Source organism: Podarcis gaigeae, assembly GCF_964106915.1.
Source record: "Podarcis gaigeae genome assembly, chromosome: 4".
Lineage (NCBI taxonomy): Eukaryota > Metazoa > Chordata > Lepidosauria > Squamata > Lacertidae > Podarcis > Podarcis gaigeae.
The window spans coordinates 6,855,474-6,871,059 of NC_139677.1; the positions used below are offsets into that span (position 1 = coordinate 6,855,474).

Consider the following 15,586-nt stretch of genomic DNA (forward strand, 5'->3'; position numbering starts at 1 on the left):
GTCAGACTCACACAATGCTAAGGCATTTGTTCGAATACCTATACTTCTAAGAAGTCATGCATTTCCCCAACCCTGCTATATTCGTCTTCTCTCTCTTTCTCCCTCTCTCTGTGTGTGTGTGTGACAGAGAGAATTTCCAGGCACAGCAGTGCTGAGAAGGACTGATCAGACATAGGTCTTTCCACAGTTCTCACAGCACCTTCAAAAACACTGCTTTTAGAAGAAATTATAGCAGCTGCAATGCAAGGACCAACTTCTGTATTCACTGTTCAGATCAGACAGGCAGCTTCCCGTGATGGTTTTTTTGCTTTGCCCTTGGCTGCAGTTGTGCGTACAAGAAAATGCACTCAGCTGTAGATGTATGGTTTTACCCATCTTCTGGTTCCTCTGCTACCAAGGCAGGTATCTGTCACATGCATTAATAGCAGGTAGGTGGGGTGGGATTGTCACATTGCTCATTGCCTTAAAATAAGTACTGGCGTGCCCTGGCACAATTATTTCAGTGACTCTATGGAAGATCTTGGGGGTCTCTCAGAAAATGGATCTCCTGGGGGCTGAAACTCTGTGTCATTTCTGGGAAAGGGAGCCCCACCCCTCAACTGCTTGTGATCATATCACACTGCGTGTCACTTTTGTCTGGAATTTTGATTATCACCTTCTATTAATAAAACTCACTGTAATCGAGCAAGATGATTTTTCAAAAGGTATTTGTTAATCAAAGAGGGAATCTGAGGGGGGAAATAGGAACTGGGTAGAGGAAGCAATTAACTGGGGAAGTGGAGGCGGGATGACAATTGACGTTGGGGATTGAGAAAATACAATATATGGTGGGAGAAACTGAGGAAGGAGCAGTTCATTCAGGGGAAATTTGGAGGAAAAGCATTTGTGGGAATTGGGGAGGGGAGGTAAATTCTGAGAGGGGAAAAATAGAGTAATGAGAATGTGTGTGTGAAGGGGAATCAGGAGAAAGCAATAGCATGGAAACAGAGCATGACGCTCTTGGGGGGGGTGCAGAAAAGCAGCAGAAAAGAGCTTAAGCTGCATTGATTTCAGGAGGGGAGATGGGCTTAACTTACCTATTGAAATTAATGGGACTTAAGAATGCTGCACTTTGGCTGGACTGCGCTCTGCGTAAGTAAATACTTCCAGTGAGGAAAAACCTCCCTCCTTGCTGTACATGCAGAAAATCTAAAACAGGCCACTTTAACAATGCACTGCTGTACTACAGGGAGAAGGCAGAATGTAGGACGGAATACTTGCACAGGAGGAACTTGAGCTGGTCAGCTCTTTTCTCAGCTGAGGTCCTGACCCCAAAACCTCTATTATTGTTGTCTGCATTGCAGCCTAACAAAGATTTATTTAATCACTCTGCCAATACTGCGTGCACATTCCAAATAAAACATTATTCCAAATCAGCACTACTTTAGTTAACTTTCGAATCTCAGGCCACACTACAGTGGAATTTCAGACAAACCCAAAATATGTGATAAACAGGCAGTGTTTGTAGATCTGATTCAACAGTACTAAGTTCCTTTGCTTATCTTGTTGCAGAAACACAGAAAGGGGGCTATTATAATTAGAAGTCACTGCTTGAAAACACAGCTACTTGTATTTACTACTGAATCTTTTTTCTTTTTATTGTTAGGATTCTAAGGAAATCTTCTGTTACTAGGTGCTAGAATAGAAATACTGGCTGCCGCTTTCAACTATGGTGCGCAACTGAGTAAAAGTTGTGCCTAGGTTCCTTTGAAAGTACAGTGATGCAATTAAATTGCATGGTGTAATACTTAAGTTTCAAGAAATTCAGTGGTAGGCTGCAGAGCAACCAGCTTTTAGACATCAAAATAACTTTAGTTGCAATAGTTATATTTCAAAAGAATACAATGGACCCTGTTTTTTTTGGTATATGCATTAGGCCTGAACCAGGTATAGTAAGGTACCATAAGTACATGCACAGCGCAAGACAGCGCAGTGCTTCAAGACATGCATTCCAATTCACATTTCAAATATAGATGGAATCCCTTGCCTACTAATCAGGTGACTCACATCTGAATACAGTCACACATCCGAGGACACACACAATCTCACATAAATTTTAAAAAGTAATTCATGCATGCCCCACTTTGTGAAATCAAGATTGTTTGAAGGAGAAATACTTATTTTTCACATTATTTTTCTTTTTAGAAAAGCACGGCCAATCCAGAGACTGCCCTCATGTTTGAATGAATGTGAACAGTGCGCAATGTGACCCAGAAGTCGTTTGCTGTGTCCACTGTGCTGATCTTTGTCAATGCCAAGTGAAAACCCAAGATTGCAGAAACTGACATTTCTAAGCGACCAGCTCAAGTTATAGTGTTCATACACACTATGAAATATGCATAATACTTGCAAAAAATGGCCCAGTGTAACATGAGAATCAATTTTGGTGCATCTTGATATACCGTATTTTTCGCTCTATAACACGCACCTGACCATAACACGCACATCGTTTTTAGAGGAGGAAAACAAGGGAAAAAACATTCTGAATGAAACAGTGGATGTATCATTTTTGGGCTTCATGCTGTGGCCACAGACATGTGATCTGATGGTGAATTTAGGGTGACCCAATGCAAAAATCCTGAGAATTCCTGTGGATCCATGCTTTGTAACCACGTTTTTGCACCATTGCAGCCCCAGCCAACAGTGGGTGCGTGATTTTTTTGGTGCAGGCTGTAGCTATGGACATGCTATGCGATCTGATGGTGAATTTGGGGTGACCCAATGCAAAGATCCTGAGAATCCCTCTGGATCCATGCTTGGTAACCACGTTTTTGCACCATTGCAGCCCCAGGCAACAGTGGGTGCGTGATTTTTTTGGTGCAGGCTGTAGCCATGGACATGCTATGTGATCTGATGGTGAATTTGGGGTGACCCAATGCAAAGATCCTGAGAATCCCTGTGGATCCATGCTTTGTAACCACATTTTTGCACCATTGCAGCCCCAGGCAACAGTGGGTGCGTGATTTGGGGGGGGCAGGCTGTAGCCATGGACATGCTATGTGATCTGATGGTGAATTTGGGGTGACCCAATGCAAAGATCCTGAGGATCCATGTGGATCTATGCTTTGTAACCACATTTTAAGTGGGGAGTGAAGGAAAAACAAAGAAGGGACATGAGAGGGGTGTGCAGAGAAGCAGCTGGCTAAGAATGCAGGAGAGGGATTTAACGGGAGGGAGGAAAGAAAGGCAAAAGTTTCCCCCCACCCAAGCCAGCCATCTCTCTCTCTCTCTCTCTCTCTCTCTCTCTCTCTCTCTCCCTCCCTCCCTTCCTCCCTCCCCCTCTCTCTCTCCCCCCCTCTATCTCCCTTCCCCCCTCTCTCTCCCTCTCCCCCAGCAGCACAGAGAGGAATTCCCCTCTGCTTGCTTGGAGGGGAGGGGCTTTCCCTGCTCTTTGTTCCGTTTCAGCAAACACAGCAACGAAACAGAGGCGGGTGGGCAGTAAGACCCTGAGGCAGAATGCAGGAAAGCAGCCGCTTCCTCTTTTCAGGTTTCGCTTCTCCGTGCAGCGCCGCGATTTGATTTTTGCATGATTTTTCGGCTCCAGGGACCACACATTTGCTCTATAACACGCACAGACATTTCCCCTTCCTTTTTAGGAGAAAAAATCTGCGTGTTATAGAGGGAAAAATACGGTATTTCAATTCAGGAGGAAATTCATCATGCCAACTGCAGCCCATGAAGCATATAAGGTAGACCTCCAATGGTTCAAAAATGCTATTGATTTTGCTGCAAAGACAGGAAGCTTGTCATGCACCTGGTTACAAACAATACATGCCTGCTAGGCTACATCATTTGGTCTGATGAATCAAGAATAACCTTAGAGTACCTAACGGTAAGGGGTACCTTTACCTTTAACCTAGGAAAATGCATGAGCTCTCCAATCCAACCCAATATAGTTGTTCTATCAAAGCAACGGGGCATCAGACAATACAAAGTCATTCCATTGGTTTAGATGCTGCCCAAACTGCTGCCTGTTTAACTGGTGTTAGTTGCTGGACTTACTCCAAAGTAAGGGAGCATAGGATTGCCTTAGACTGAAATAATAAACACATTTCCAAGAAAGCAAGACTTACTTCCAAGTAAACATGCATAAGATTGTGCTGTTAGTTGGTACTAACTTTAGCTGCTTTGGGCTCAAGTCCTGTAATGCATAAAGGAGTGTAATAAATACACCTCAAGTACTATTTCCATCTTGAGTGTAGGAATTGGGCAATTGTGCTTAGTTACTGCCTGATCTATTTGCTTGCAACAGCAGAAAAAAAACTTCATGCATCACAAAAATGCGTGTTTTCTATATGTGGAGATTCATCTTACAGGCATTATTTCTAAGTAGGAAATGTTAGCATATACAGTAAAGTAGTCCTCAGTGCTATCCTGTCCCACTGAGAATTGACTGAATCAACAACTGCGCTGGAGCAAAGGAGCAGAGGGATCTTTGAGTCTGAAGGACATGGATACTTCTGACTACAGTGTGGAAAGATCTTTGGGGGATAATAGATGCTACATTTTATATGAATTACTATGGTGTCTCTATGTACTCTGTTGGGGTTTGCAGTTTATGCAGGCTGAAAAGTAACTGATACATAAAGAAAGACGCAGAGCAAGAAACAACGTGATCAATGGATTACACAGGAATTATTGCCATTTACTCCCAGATGAAAAATACCTAGGTGCATCTCTGCCTATTATTAATAATTATACATAAGCAAAACATGAAAACGATAGGTGATCCCAAGGTGTTTACGATCTAAAATTGGCTGTGGGAAAGATAGGGCAACAAAGGGAGGGGAAGTAATAGCTGCCTGTCTATAGCAAATATAAACATCAACTATGAACATCACTTTTCACAGAAATATTAAATCCTAGAATTCTGTTTTGCTGTTGAGGAAAACAGTTCGTCCCAGAAAATGTTGAACATGTTGGATCTCATTCTGCCCCAAACCAAATTTCCGCTTAATTTTAGGCCAAGTAGAACTGTGTATTTAAAAAGTTGTCAAATGTAAATGGGTCACTGTTTTCATATCTTAAACATCTGTTGTTTATACCCAAGAAAGCACACTGGGGGCAAGGAAATTAATTCCTCAATTGCTGTCAACTGAGTTAGGGAACAGCAATAAACAGCTTACTGTAAAGCCTCCAGCTACAATAAAACTGCTGTCAATAAAGTGTGGCTGATATGGTTTTGCTGTGCCAGAAAAATATATCCTTTGAAAATGAAAATCTGAAATGGTAACTAGAAGATCCTTCCTTGTCCTTATACACAAAGGAACTCTATTACAAACCTCTGATAGCGCTGAACTCTTAGCATCTTATTCCCTCCCCCTGACACACACACACATGTGATGCGATTTAAGAAAGTTATACATTGCACTTCAATGGAAAAACAAACCTTAATGATTCATACACACAACAGAAAAACCACCACATGCATAAAAAAATCCCCAGTGAATTAAAAAAAAAAAGGAACTAGGAAGCTTCTTGCAGTTTAAACTGAATGCCTTCCTTAGCATTTCTACTGCTGCTATTGAAAGTAGTATTATCGCTTAAGGTTATATTCCAATTTCCATTACAACCCCCTGTTTTCACATGCTTTTCACTTCGTTTAAAAAAAGAAAGAAAAAAAAGAATATCTTTTCAGCCGACATTTTCCATGCTTGGTCTCAGCTCAGAGATGAATTTCTTTAGACAGCTGAACAAAACCTGCTACCTTTTTTAAAAAAGAAGAAGTTATATAAGAATGGGGCAATGTACAGCATTTTCAGTCTTGCCACAATTTTAAAATCTTTACTTCTTACTTGCACATATATATATATCTGTGTTTGTGCGCACACGCACACATAGATTATATATATATATATAACACAGTGCAAGAACATATTTTTGCCATTCTTAACTAAACATTGTGGAATTGGAACATTTGTGGCTGCCACATAATGGTTGTTCCACGGCTGTAAGAAATCAGCCTTTTAGTGTGGCAACACCGACAACCTTGGGATGTCCTGCCTATGCGAGTCATGCAGGCCCCTTTGCTGTAAGATTTTTGGGCCACACTTAAACAAATTTAGTTTAGGCAAGGCTATCTATCCAGACATGTAGACGCTGAAATGCTTTAATCTTTTTTTTTTTTAATCCATTATTTAATTTTGTTTTGTTTTTTTTACTGTAAGTTTTATTGTTCCATGTAATCTGTTTGAAAGGTTTTACGACAATCAAGTGGTATGTAACTTTTGCTAAACAAATAAAATAAGCAAATAGGCAAAATCATGAAACCAAAATGTTTTGATTGACGGAACGTGTGGGCCTGCTTCTTTACACAATGCGGTTCCACTGTGGTTTTCCACAATTGTTCTTTCTGCCTACAATCTTAGTTTTATGAGAATGCTTAACAGAGGTTTTGTTGGTGTGTATCAGCTCTTATAGTAAATATAAGGAAATAAATCACAGTACAACAAGCCACCTGGGAGGGGATTGTGCCTTCTTAGCTTAGTTAACTACAGCACTAGCTTCTTGTCAGGAGTTTTCTGCATTGCTTAAGGGAGCCTTATATTCATTTTATAGTTTCCTCTACGATTATTTAAGGTTCTATCATATATATATATATATATATATATATATATATATATATATATGCAGGTTTTGGTGTCCTCGGGTGTCTTCCCGTGTAAAAGTTGGGGTGTCTAGGCGACGTTTCGACGAGGTCTCACTCGTCATCTTCAGGCTGGTGCTTTCGGCTTCTTGTTACTGGAACAGAGCGGGATCTCAATGTTTGAGTTCCTATAAATACTGTAGAGGGGGTGTGGTGTCTAGCCTCCAATGTTCTGGGCAGAGAGGAAGTTCCCAGGCTAGTGTGCCTTTTCTTCTTTTCTTTCTTTTCTTCTAGCCTGGGAACTTCCTCTCTGCCCAGAACATTGGAGGCTAGACACCACACCCCCTCTACAGTATTTATAGGAACTCAAACATTGAGATCCCGCTCTGTTCCAGTAACAAGAAGCCGAAAGCACCAGCCTGAAGATGACGAGTGAGACCTCGTCGAAACGTCGCCTAGACACCCCAACTTTTACACGGGAAGACACCCGAGGACACCAAAACCTGCATTCCTGTACCCGTGAAAATCTACGAAAGCATATATATATATATATATATGCATCCCATCATATCTTATGAGAGACAACATTGCTCAAGTACTCAGTTGGCCCAGTGCCAATAAACATGATGAAGACTAATTAATACAGTTCCTAATCATTGTGGCTCTGTGCTGGAATCCTTGCTTTGCAACCTGGAGGATTTGCACTCAACTGCCCATGAGCCGTAAACCAAGGGAAATATTCCATCTCAGGCCCTGCAAGATGGTTTTGCCTTTCCGTGGGACTAAAATCAGAGTGTTCAGATTAGCCTTATCCAGTCTGAAAAGCTTGGTTCATCTTTCTGTTATTTTGCAGAATTTATGTAAAACTTAACAGCAATTCTTGACAAACTGTGGTTAAGATGGAAATGGAAGGAAATGCTTCTGGTCTCTTCCCCACAGCCAATGTGTCCAATTGGTGCGGCTTCATCTAAGGCAGCAATACCTATCCTTCAGGACCTTGTCTACTCAAAGCATTAATCTTCTCCTTTATGACAACAGAATTCTTTGCAGCTCCCATGCCTCTGGAAGGCCACAGGTTCTGCTCTTAAACTTACACACTTGCATTTAACATTATTGGTATACCAGTTCTAAATACCTTTGCTGACATTTCTGTTAAGGAATTCAGAAAATAAAATAATAATAATAATAATAATAATAATAATAATAATAATAATAAACCATCGCAGCTCACGAAGTTCTATTGTTAAATATTCATTATCCTGAGTATTTATTTGCTAGTCTTGCAAATCTTAGGATGAGTCCATTACCTCAAATTAATCAATGTCATCTAGGATTCTAGGGTGGGCTTTTCTTTTCTTTTAAATGCAAATACAATCCAATAGACCAAGGCTCAGGTGGAATCACTAACAACCTGAACATTGCCTGCTTCAAGGCAAGACTTATTTAAAGGAATGTCGGGTAAAAAATATAAAACCCAACAGTACTAAAAAAATCTTCCCCCTTCACAATAAGGATGATTTTCAAATGTTAGGATCTTCAGAGCAAAACAAACTGCATTGTCTCCTAGTCTTTAGTTTTACTCAGACTGGTTACTTAAATCAGGGCTACGTTGTTGAGCTTAACCTAGGCAAAGGATGTGTTCTTGCATATTCCTAACAGAGCAACTGTTGAAAAATGACAGCCGATTTTGGGACTGCTCCATTTTTTTATTATACAGCTGACTTAAAGGTGGGTGCAAAGATATAGCACAATCTATGGTGGTGAATTCTCCTTCACAAGTCTGAATGAAATAAACCTGATCCACACAAGAGTGCAGCCGTTTTCTTCTATAGCTTCCACTTCTGCAAAGTTTGCTTGGGAGACTCTTCTATGACGCTACATCCCATATTTAGCCACCTAATGACCAAAATAGAAACTATCAAGAATAATAATGAAGCAGTAAGACACTTACTGCTGCCCTCCAACAACCCAAGACGTTCTTCTCTTGATAACAATGTATAAAACATGCCAAGTTCTCCCGCAGAAACACCATTGAACTAAAAGGAGTTATGCAATAGTTTCTTCATTCATTTCAATGGGGTTTGTGCACTTCAAGAGGACTGTGCTATTTGCCAGTATTTTAGGACTACTAACCATAAACTGATGAATGGCCTGAGCAAAACCTTTTGAAAACAAAACTATCTGTGGAGATTTGCATCATGAATTGCAACACTCACTGAAAACCACAGTCACAGTGTACCAGTTTTGATCTATAGCCTGATACTGGTGTTTCTAATCGCGTATGAAACGGAGAATCTAGCATTCATATCATGCCTTGACGTGTAAACCAACATCCATTTAACTACTCACTGGGAAGTATCAACACCTCAAACCATATGGTCACCTTTCCATGGTTAAAATGAAGGTTGCCTAGTTGCTGCTGACAAAGAACATTCAGGATCCCACTAGCTTAGAGAGCACCCTTATTTGGGACTGTATATCTACCAGTGAAAGAAGGTGCTGTCTGAATCACTTTGGATCTTATCCATCCCTCATCACAATCCAATTATGCATCATTAAAAATAGCAAATCCACATTTACAGTTGTGATGCAATTAAAACTGTAAGTCAAGTGTTTATCCTCTCTCTTTTTTACAATAAAGAAGATACAGTACAGAGGAACACTTTGCGTTTAATTTTCCCTCACCCTGAATCCTTGAGTCTCTTGGGTGGTGCTTACATGCTCTGCCAGGTAAATCGGTTTGGATTTGTGATCTTAATCTCCATTTGACTCCTCAAAGAAGTTAAGACTCATTCTTGTAACAGAGCCCAGGAAATGAAAACTAAAGTGGAACAGAAGCGCTTAACATCAAAATAATGTGAGAAATCTGAGTAACAAAAATAAAAGATGATAAAGAGGGGGAGAGCACAATCTAATCTCAAGTTCTACTGATATCCAGAGGTTTAATGGTTGGTGAGTGTCATGATTCTGTTGTTGTTGTTGTTGTTATCTGGAGGGAAGTGCATAAATGACTGTGGATGTTATTTTAGGAGCCTAAGATGCTTTGAAATACTTCTGAAGGAGATATCTGTGTGAAGATTTCCCCCTCAAATGTCTTTTAAGGGATTTATTGAGTGTTCTGGGGACCATTACTTCAACAAGATACTTCCTAAGTGTGGGCTTTAAATATAGTGCCTTGTTGTCCAAAAGTCAAGATGCAATTTTGAGAAGCATAACATACAGCTGGGGATGGTCACCATTCACCTCTCCTGGCACAAACCTATTAAAAAGTATCTTGCCCTGTTCTCTTGACTATGGCCCCTGTGATCAGCCCAAACAATCCACCAAAACCCAAGAGAATATAATGCCAACAGCGATATGTGCTTGACAGCTAAAGCCTTAGACAATTGATGCAATGAAAACTAAGCACTAAGGAGCCACTGCAAAACACGCTAGCTTAACTACCGGCCGCTTCAGTGCGACTGTCATTAAATAAAAGGTTTCTTTGGCTTTAGTACCAGTTTGAACCTTCCCTCCCCCATTTCTTATCTGCTGCAGGACTGGCAGCTAGCCAGCCCCAAGCCACATAGTACCTTAGTGCCATCTACAGGCCGATCCTGACATTCTAATTTAGTAGCAAAAGACAAGCACCAGTGAAATGAATTAGACAGCACCGCATTTAAATCTTTATTAGCAAGGAATTATTTGACCTAAGAAACAATACCCCCCCCAAAAAAAAAACCCCTAATGCTGGATTTGGTTGAAATACGAATTTTCCTAACATCCTAATCCTTTTTTCATATGGCATGTTTCACAGCTTAAAAATGAGTAATGACAGATCACTTATGCACTATAGTATGAGAACATATTTACAATGGAGTGATTTCTCTCTCTGCATAATTCATGTTTTATTCAAAGCAAAATGCATTCGTTCTGAAAGTGTACTTTGGCCATTTTTTAAAAAAAAAAAACACAAACAAAACAAAAATCCTCTTGTCTAACAGACACACAACTTTACTACTGTACAACAAAAATCGTTGTAATTCAAAACAGAGGAAGACTTCCTGATAGCTTAGTTATAGCCTGCCAAACAAACACAGTGCAACACAATCTTTGAGCCTTTGTGAGAACAAAAATTAACCCCCTGAACGACAATAACTTACAAATGTTCCAAATCAGTTTGAAATCAACAAAAACAAAAGAAACTTAAGCCAGCCTCGTGTGTAACCAACTTTTCTTTTATCAGAAGCTAACACATTTAATCCTGAAAAGTTCAATATATATGTAGATATATATTTTTCCCTTTGAATTGAAATTGGCAGACTGAAAAATATGTTTTCTTCTTCAGTAAACCTCTATACTAAGATGTTCTTGACAAACTTCACACAATTGCCTTTAACCTCTGACTAGGTAGGTAGGTGTCCGTGTGAATGCATGAATGAACTTGTACGTGAGTGTGTGCATGTCATTCTTTCTAAAACAAAAAAAGTTGGCAACTTACAACTTTGGACCATCATATTCATTCTAAAAATGCATAGTCCTGCCCCAGAGAGATACTAAAGGGGCAGGTATTTCCCCCACTTTGCTCTATGCATATTATAACTAAGCTAAAATTACAGTGAAAGAAAATATAACCTGGCACTTTAGTACTGGTTGAGTGGGCACTTGTATGCAGTACTTATAGACCAGTAAAAGTGCTCGTTTACCTGTCTGGTGTGCAAGGGGCCCTTTGTCTTGAAGCCTCCTTGGGAACTGCACTCTGAGGCACTGAAGTGATCTGAACTAGTGGAAGAGCGTTTGGAAAGGGTATCACAACCCCCAACAAAGGTGTTGTCCAAAGGGAGTTCCTGAATCACGTGGTGCTTTTTCACAGAGACGGGAGTGTCAGGCTTAAGATGGAAAGCGGACTGTGGAGAGGCAGATTTGTAATGCTTAGCAAGATCAGGGCTGTTAGGCTTAAAGGTGGTGGGTGGGGCCGTGCCCCAGTCAAATCTTCCTATACTTTGCTCCTCCAGCTCAGCTGGAAGGCTAATGGTCCCATTGATAGGTTCATGAACGGCATCCTCCGGTTTGGATTCCTCAATGGTAACAAAATTCAACAGGGAACTCTTGGGAGACTTCCTTTTCTTCCGCTTCTTTTTCTTGTTCTGTTTGTTCTCCTGATTGGGAGACATCCACTCGGCCCCTTGCTTGCTCCTTTGGGCAGCTTTGAAGCGGGAGGCGTGGCGGCAGCGGACCAGAACAGTGACAAAGATCACCACAATGACCACCATGGCACCTGCCACAATAGCAATCATGATGGTAAGGTAGTCCTCGTTTTGATAAGGCTGGCTGCTGTCCCCGATATTCCTGTCCAAAGGTGTTTCCATAGTCCTGCGGATCAAGTCATAAATATAAGAGGCGTTTCCAGCCGTGTCATTGACGTACAAAAACACAAGGACAAGGGTATGCAGAGATTTAGGATAACCCAGGTCACTGATATTGACCACTAATCGATGCAGCCCTACATCAGTAGGAGTAGGTTTTTCTTCCAGGGTAATGTTACCCGTCACCGGATCAATACGGAACAAACCTTTGTTGTTTCCACTTACGATTGTATATTTCAGCTCAGCGTTCATTCCCGTGTCAATGTCAACAGCAAACACTTCAGCCACAACAGAGCCAGGGATAGCAGAGAGAGGCACCAGCTTAAAAGAAGTATTTGAAGGTGGGTAGATGACCACAGGGCTGTTGTCATTAACATCCATGACATTTATAGTGACTTTTGCGGTAGAAGAACGAGGTGGTTGTCCTCCATCGATGGCCTTGACGTCAAAGGTGTAGGAACTCTGCTGCTCTCGGTCAAAAGAAACGTTGGACTTTATAACTCCAGAGTAAGGATCCAGAACAAAGTTCTCATTGTCATTCAGGATGGAAAGAGTGACAGCTTTATTTTCTCCTGCATCTGCATCAGTCACTGTGATCACTCCTACGGTGCTATACTTTGGTAAGTTCTCAGACACAAAAAACTGAAAATGGTTATGAGTAAATTTGGGACTGTTGTCATTCTCGTCCAATACTGTAACGATTACAGCAGCTTGACTTTGCAAGGGAGGGGTGCCATTGTCTCGGGCCGTAACAGTAAAAATGAACCTCTCCTGCTCTTCTCTGTCAAAGACTCGGGAAGCTGTCAAAACCCCTGTCTTTCGATCCAAATCAAAAAAGGAGGCGTTGGGGCCAAGCTGATAAACAATGTCTGCATTTTTCCCACTGTCCTCATCTGTGGCACTAATAGTTGTTAAGTACAGACCACGGCGGTTGTTTTCGGAAACGGACAGCTCAATTACAGGCTGGCTGAAAATTGGAGGGTTGTCATTTTCATCTTCCAGCTTAACTCTTACTAGGGCGGTCTGGTTCAAACTGGGCTTGCCAGAATCAGAGGCAACTATTTTAAAGCTGAATTCTTTGGTGCCCTCATAGTCCAGCAAGGAAGAGGTCTCTAACAAGTACTGGTTGTCATAAACAGCCTTCAAGTGGAATGGCACTTCTCTCTCAATGAAACAGATCACTTTGCCATTCACATCAGTATCCTTATCTGAGACCGTAATTAGGGCAATCTTGGTATTGATGGGGTCTTTCTCAGATAAGTACACTGTGCCGTTGATGGGACTTATAATGTACCTGAGGTCTATGTTAGGGGGGTTATCGTTAACATCAGTCACATTGATGGAAACAGTTGCCCGGGCAGGTGTAGAGCTGCCATCACTGGCCAGCACCGTCACCTTGTGGATGGCAGTTTCCTCTCGGTCTAAGGCCCTCTGAACTGTCACCAGCCCAGTTGTGTTGTTTAAAGCAAAGAGTCTTTTAGTTGCAGGAGCAACCTGGGCACCAAAAATATATCTGATTTCCGCATTGCTTCCTATATCTGCATCTGTGGCATGCAGCTGAATGACCGAGGTACCTACAGGGGCATTCTCTGGTATGTGAACCTCCACCTGACTCTCTTTAAAAACCGGCCTGTTGTCATTGACATCACTTACTGTGACCTGGAGGATAGCTGTGCTGGATTTCTGGGGGGTTCCTCCATCCTCGACTTTGATTTTCATCACATAGGTATCTTTGTGCTCCCTGTCCAAGTTCTGCTGCACAATCAGCTGAGGCCACTTCTCCCCTTCTGGAGTTTCCACGATATCCAGCCCAAAGACACTTTGCCCATTCAAAAGTTCATAGTGCTGCACCCCATTGAAACCAGTGTCGGGGTCTGTGGCTGACGGGATCGGAAAGCGGCTGTTGATCAGAGTGTTTTCAGGTATGGAGATGTTGATGACAGGGGAGGGAAACATGGGGGCATTGTCATTAGTATCCTTCACAATTATTTTGATCTTGATCAGCCGAAAGAAGTCGTTGGGGAGAATCACCACCTCCAGCTCAAAGAAGCACTCGTTTTCTTCAGCATAGGCAGCTCCTGCACAGAGTCTCTCTCTGTCGATTCTGTTGGAGGTGGTAAAGATCTCCCCTGTGGTGCTGGACACTTTCACCAAAGGGGCATCCCCTGCTTTGGAGACCAGTCTGTAGACAAGACTAGCGCTGGTTCCTGTGGCGGCATTGATGTGAGAAATGTTCAGATCCTTTGGTATGTTCCCGATGGGGACGTTTTCCGGTAGCTCCTCTCGGATGGTGTAAATAAGTTCTTGAGCCACAGCAGAATCCAGCCTTAAACAGGCAATCAGGGCAGCCAACAGGTAAAAATCCCTCAGGTCCATGATAATGTGTTTATAGCTCCTTCTCAGGGTTTCAAGGTTTCCACGATGGAATGCTGCTGCCTCGTTCGCAAGGGGAGGACTGCAGGATGCATCACATCAGAGCTCTTGCTTCCAGACAGCCACTGTCAACACAATCACAACAACAACAACAATAAAAAAGAAGTGTTATTGACTCATTTTAACTGACACCAGATGCAACTGCCAAGCCCTGCTCCACGTTTCTGCAGCACACTTACAAACACCCGGCACCTGCTTTTCTCCCTTCCTCTCATTTGTGTGTGCAAGCAGTTCCTCTCCATGAATGTGCCAGCATACCACACATTCAGAATGAAATTAACTAGTTACAAGATTGATGGGAGAGGAGCCGTTTTCTTCTCTCTCATGCACACACACATACACATGTTTGTTCAAATCAGTCCATTGAACTGAGCATACCATGCAATGCTTTCTCCTTCCACGCCAAAATTTAGTGGAAGTTCTTTTTTTAAAATGCATAGCATGAATTGTATGCCTACTGCAATTTAAAGCATCATGTATCCTGCCTTCTCCCAATTAAATTACCCAGCTACATTTTCCTCCCCTTCCTCTTGCTTGTGTGTTTTATCCTAGGCTAGTGCTGTAAGATGGTCTAGGATCTCTTAACGATTCAGACAAACTGCTCACACCGCTGCTTCTGCAGTAGCTCTCTGGCTACTTCCCATCTCTATTAACTAAGGAAGACAATAACAGGACCTCTAGTTTCTTCCCCAGAGCCAACCAAAATGTCACCTTTTCCAGATGTTCCAGTGTATGTGACTTGCATCTGCCGGAGAAGGTTCAACTTCAACATAAACAGAAGATTTGGGGAGGAGGCAGCCTTGAACCAACTCAGAAGCAGCAAGCCAGATGTTTACAAAGAAAATGCAGAAAGATGCTGTTGGGGGTTGGTTTGTTTTTTGTTATGAGGGTTGTATGGGGGGGGGGGTGATGCAGTCAGTGACACTCGGCTGCCCCTCCGGATGTGTTATTAGCAGCAGCTGCCACACATAAATACTGCAGTCTAATAGTGCTGCTTAAGAAAGAGAGAGAGAGAGAGACTTCTGCTCAGATGTCCTTATGCGAGCAAATAAAGCTCCAGGCGCCCTTATAAGATTGGGGGAGGGGGAGGCGGGGAGAGTTTGGTCAGAAGCACTGATCTGACATCTGCATTAAAAGCTACGCGTTGATATCCGTGATCCTTTCCATTACACTGATGCAGGCA

General features: G+C 42.0%; 2 protein-coding genes across 10 annotated transcripts in view; both read right to left on the reverse strand.

The window, feature by feature from the left end:
- Window positions 1-15,586, reverse strand: part of LOC310842696 (uncharacterized protein) — a 1,538,459-nt gene that overhangs the window by 1,350,866 nt on the left and 172,007 nt on the right. The window lies entirely within an intron of this gene.
- The window catches only part of PCDH9 (protocadherin 9), a 754,509-nt gene that overhangs the window by 737,994 nt on the left and 929 nt on the right, over window positions 1-15,586 (reverse strand). For all 9 annotated transcript variants that reach the window (XM_083737782.1, XM_083737780.1, XM_083737779.1 and 6 more), the window contains exon 2: window positions 11,311-14,468. In XM_083737782.1, the coding sequence (XP_083593908.1) occupies window positions 11,311-14,346 (3,036 nt within the window). In that variant the 5' untranslated portion in view covers window positions 14,347-14,468. The remainder of the gene's footprint in view (window positions 1-11,310; window positions 14,469-15,586) is intronic.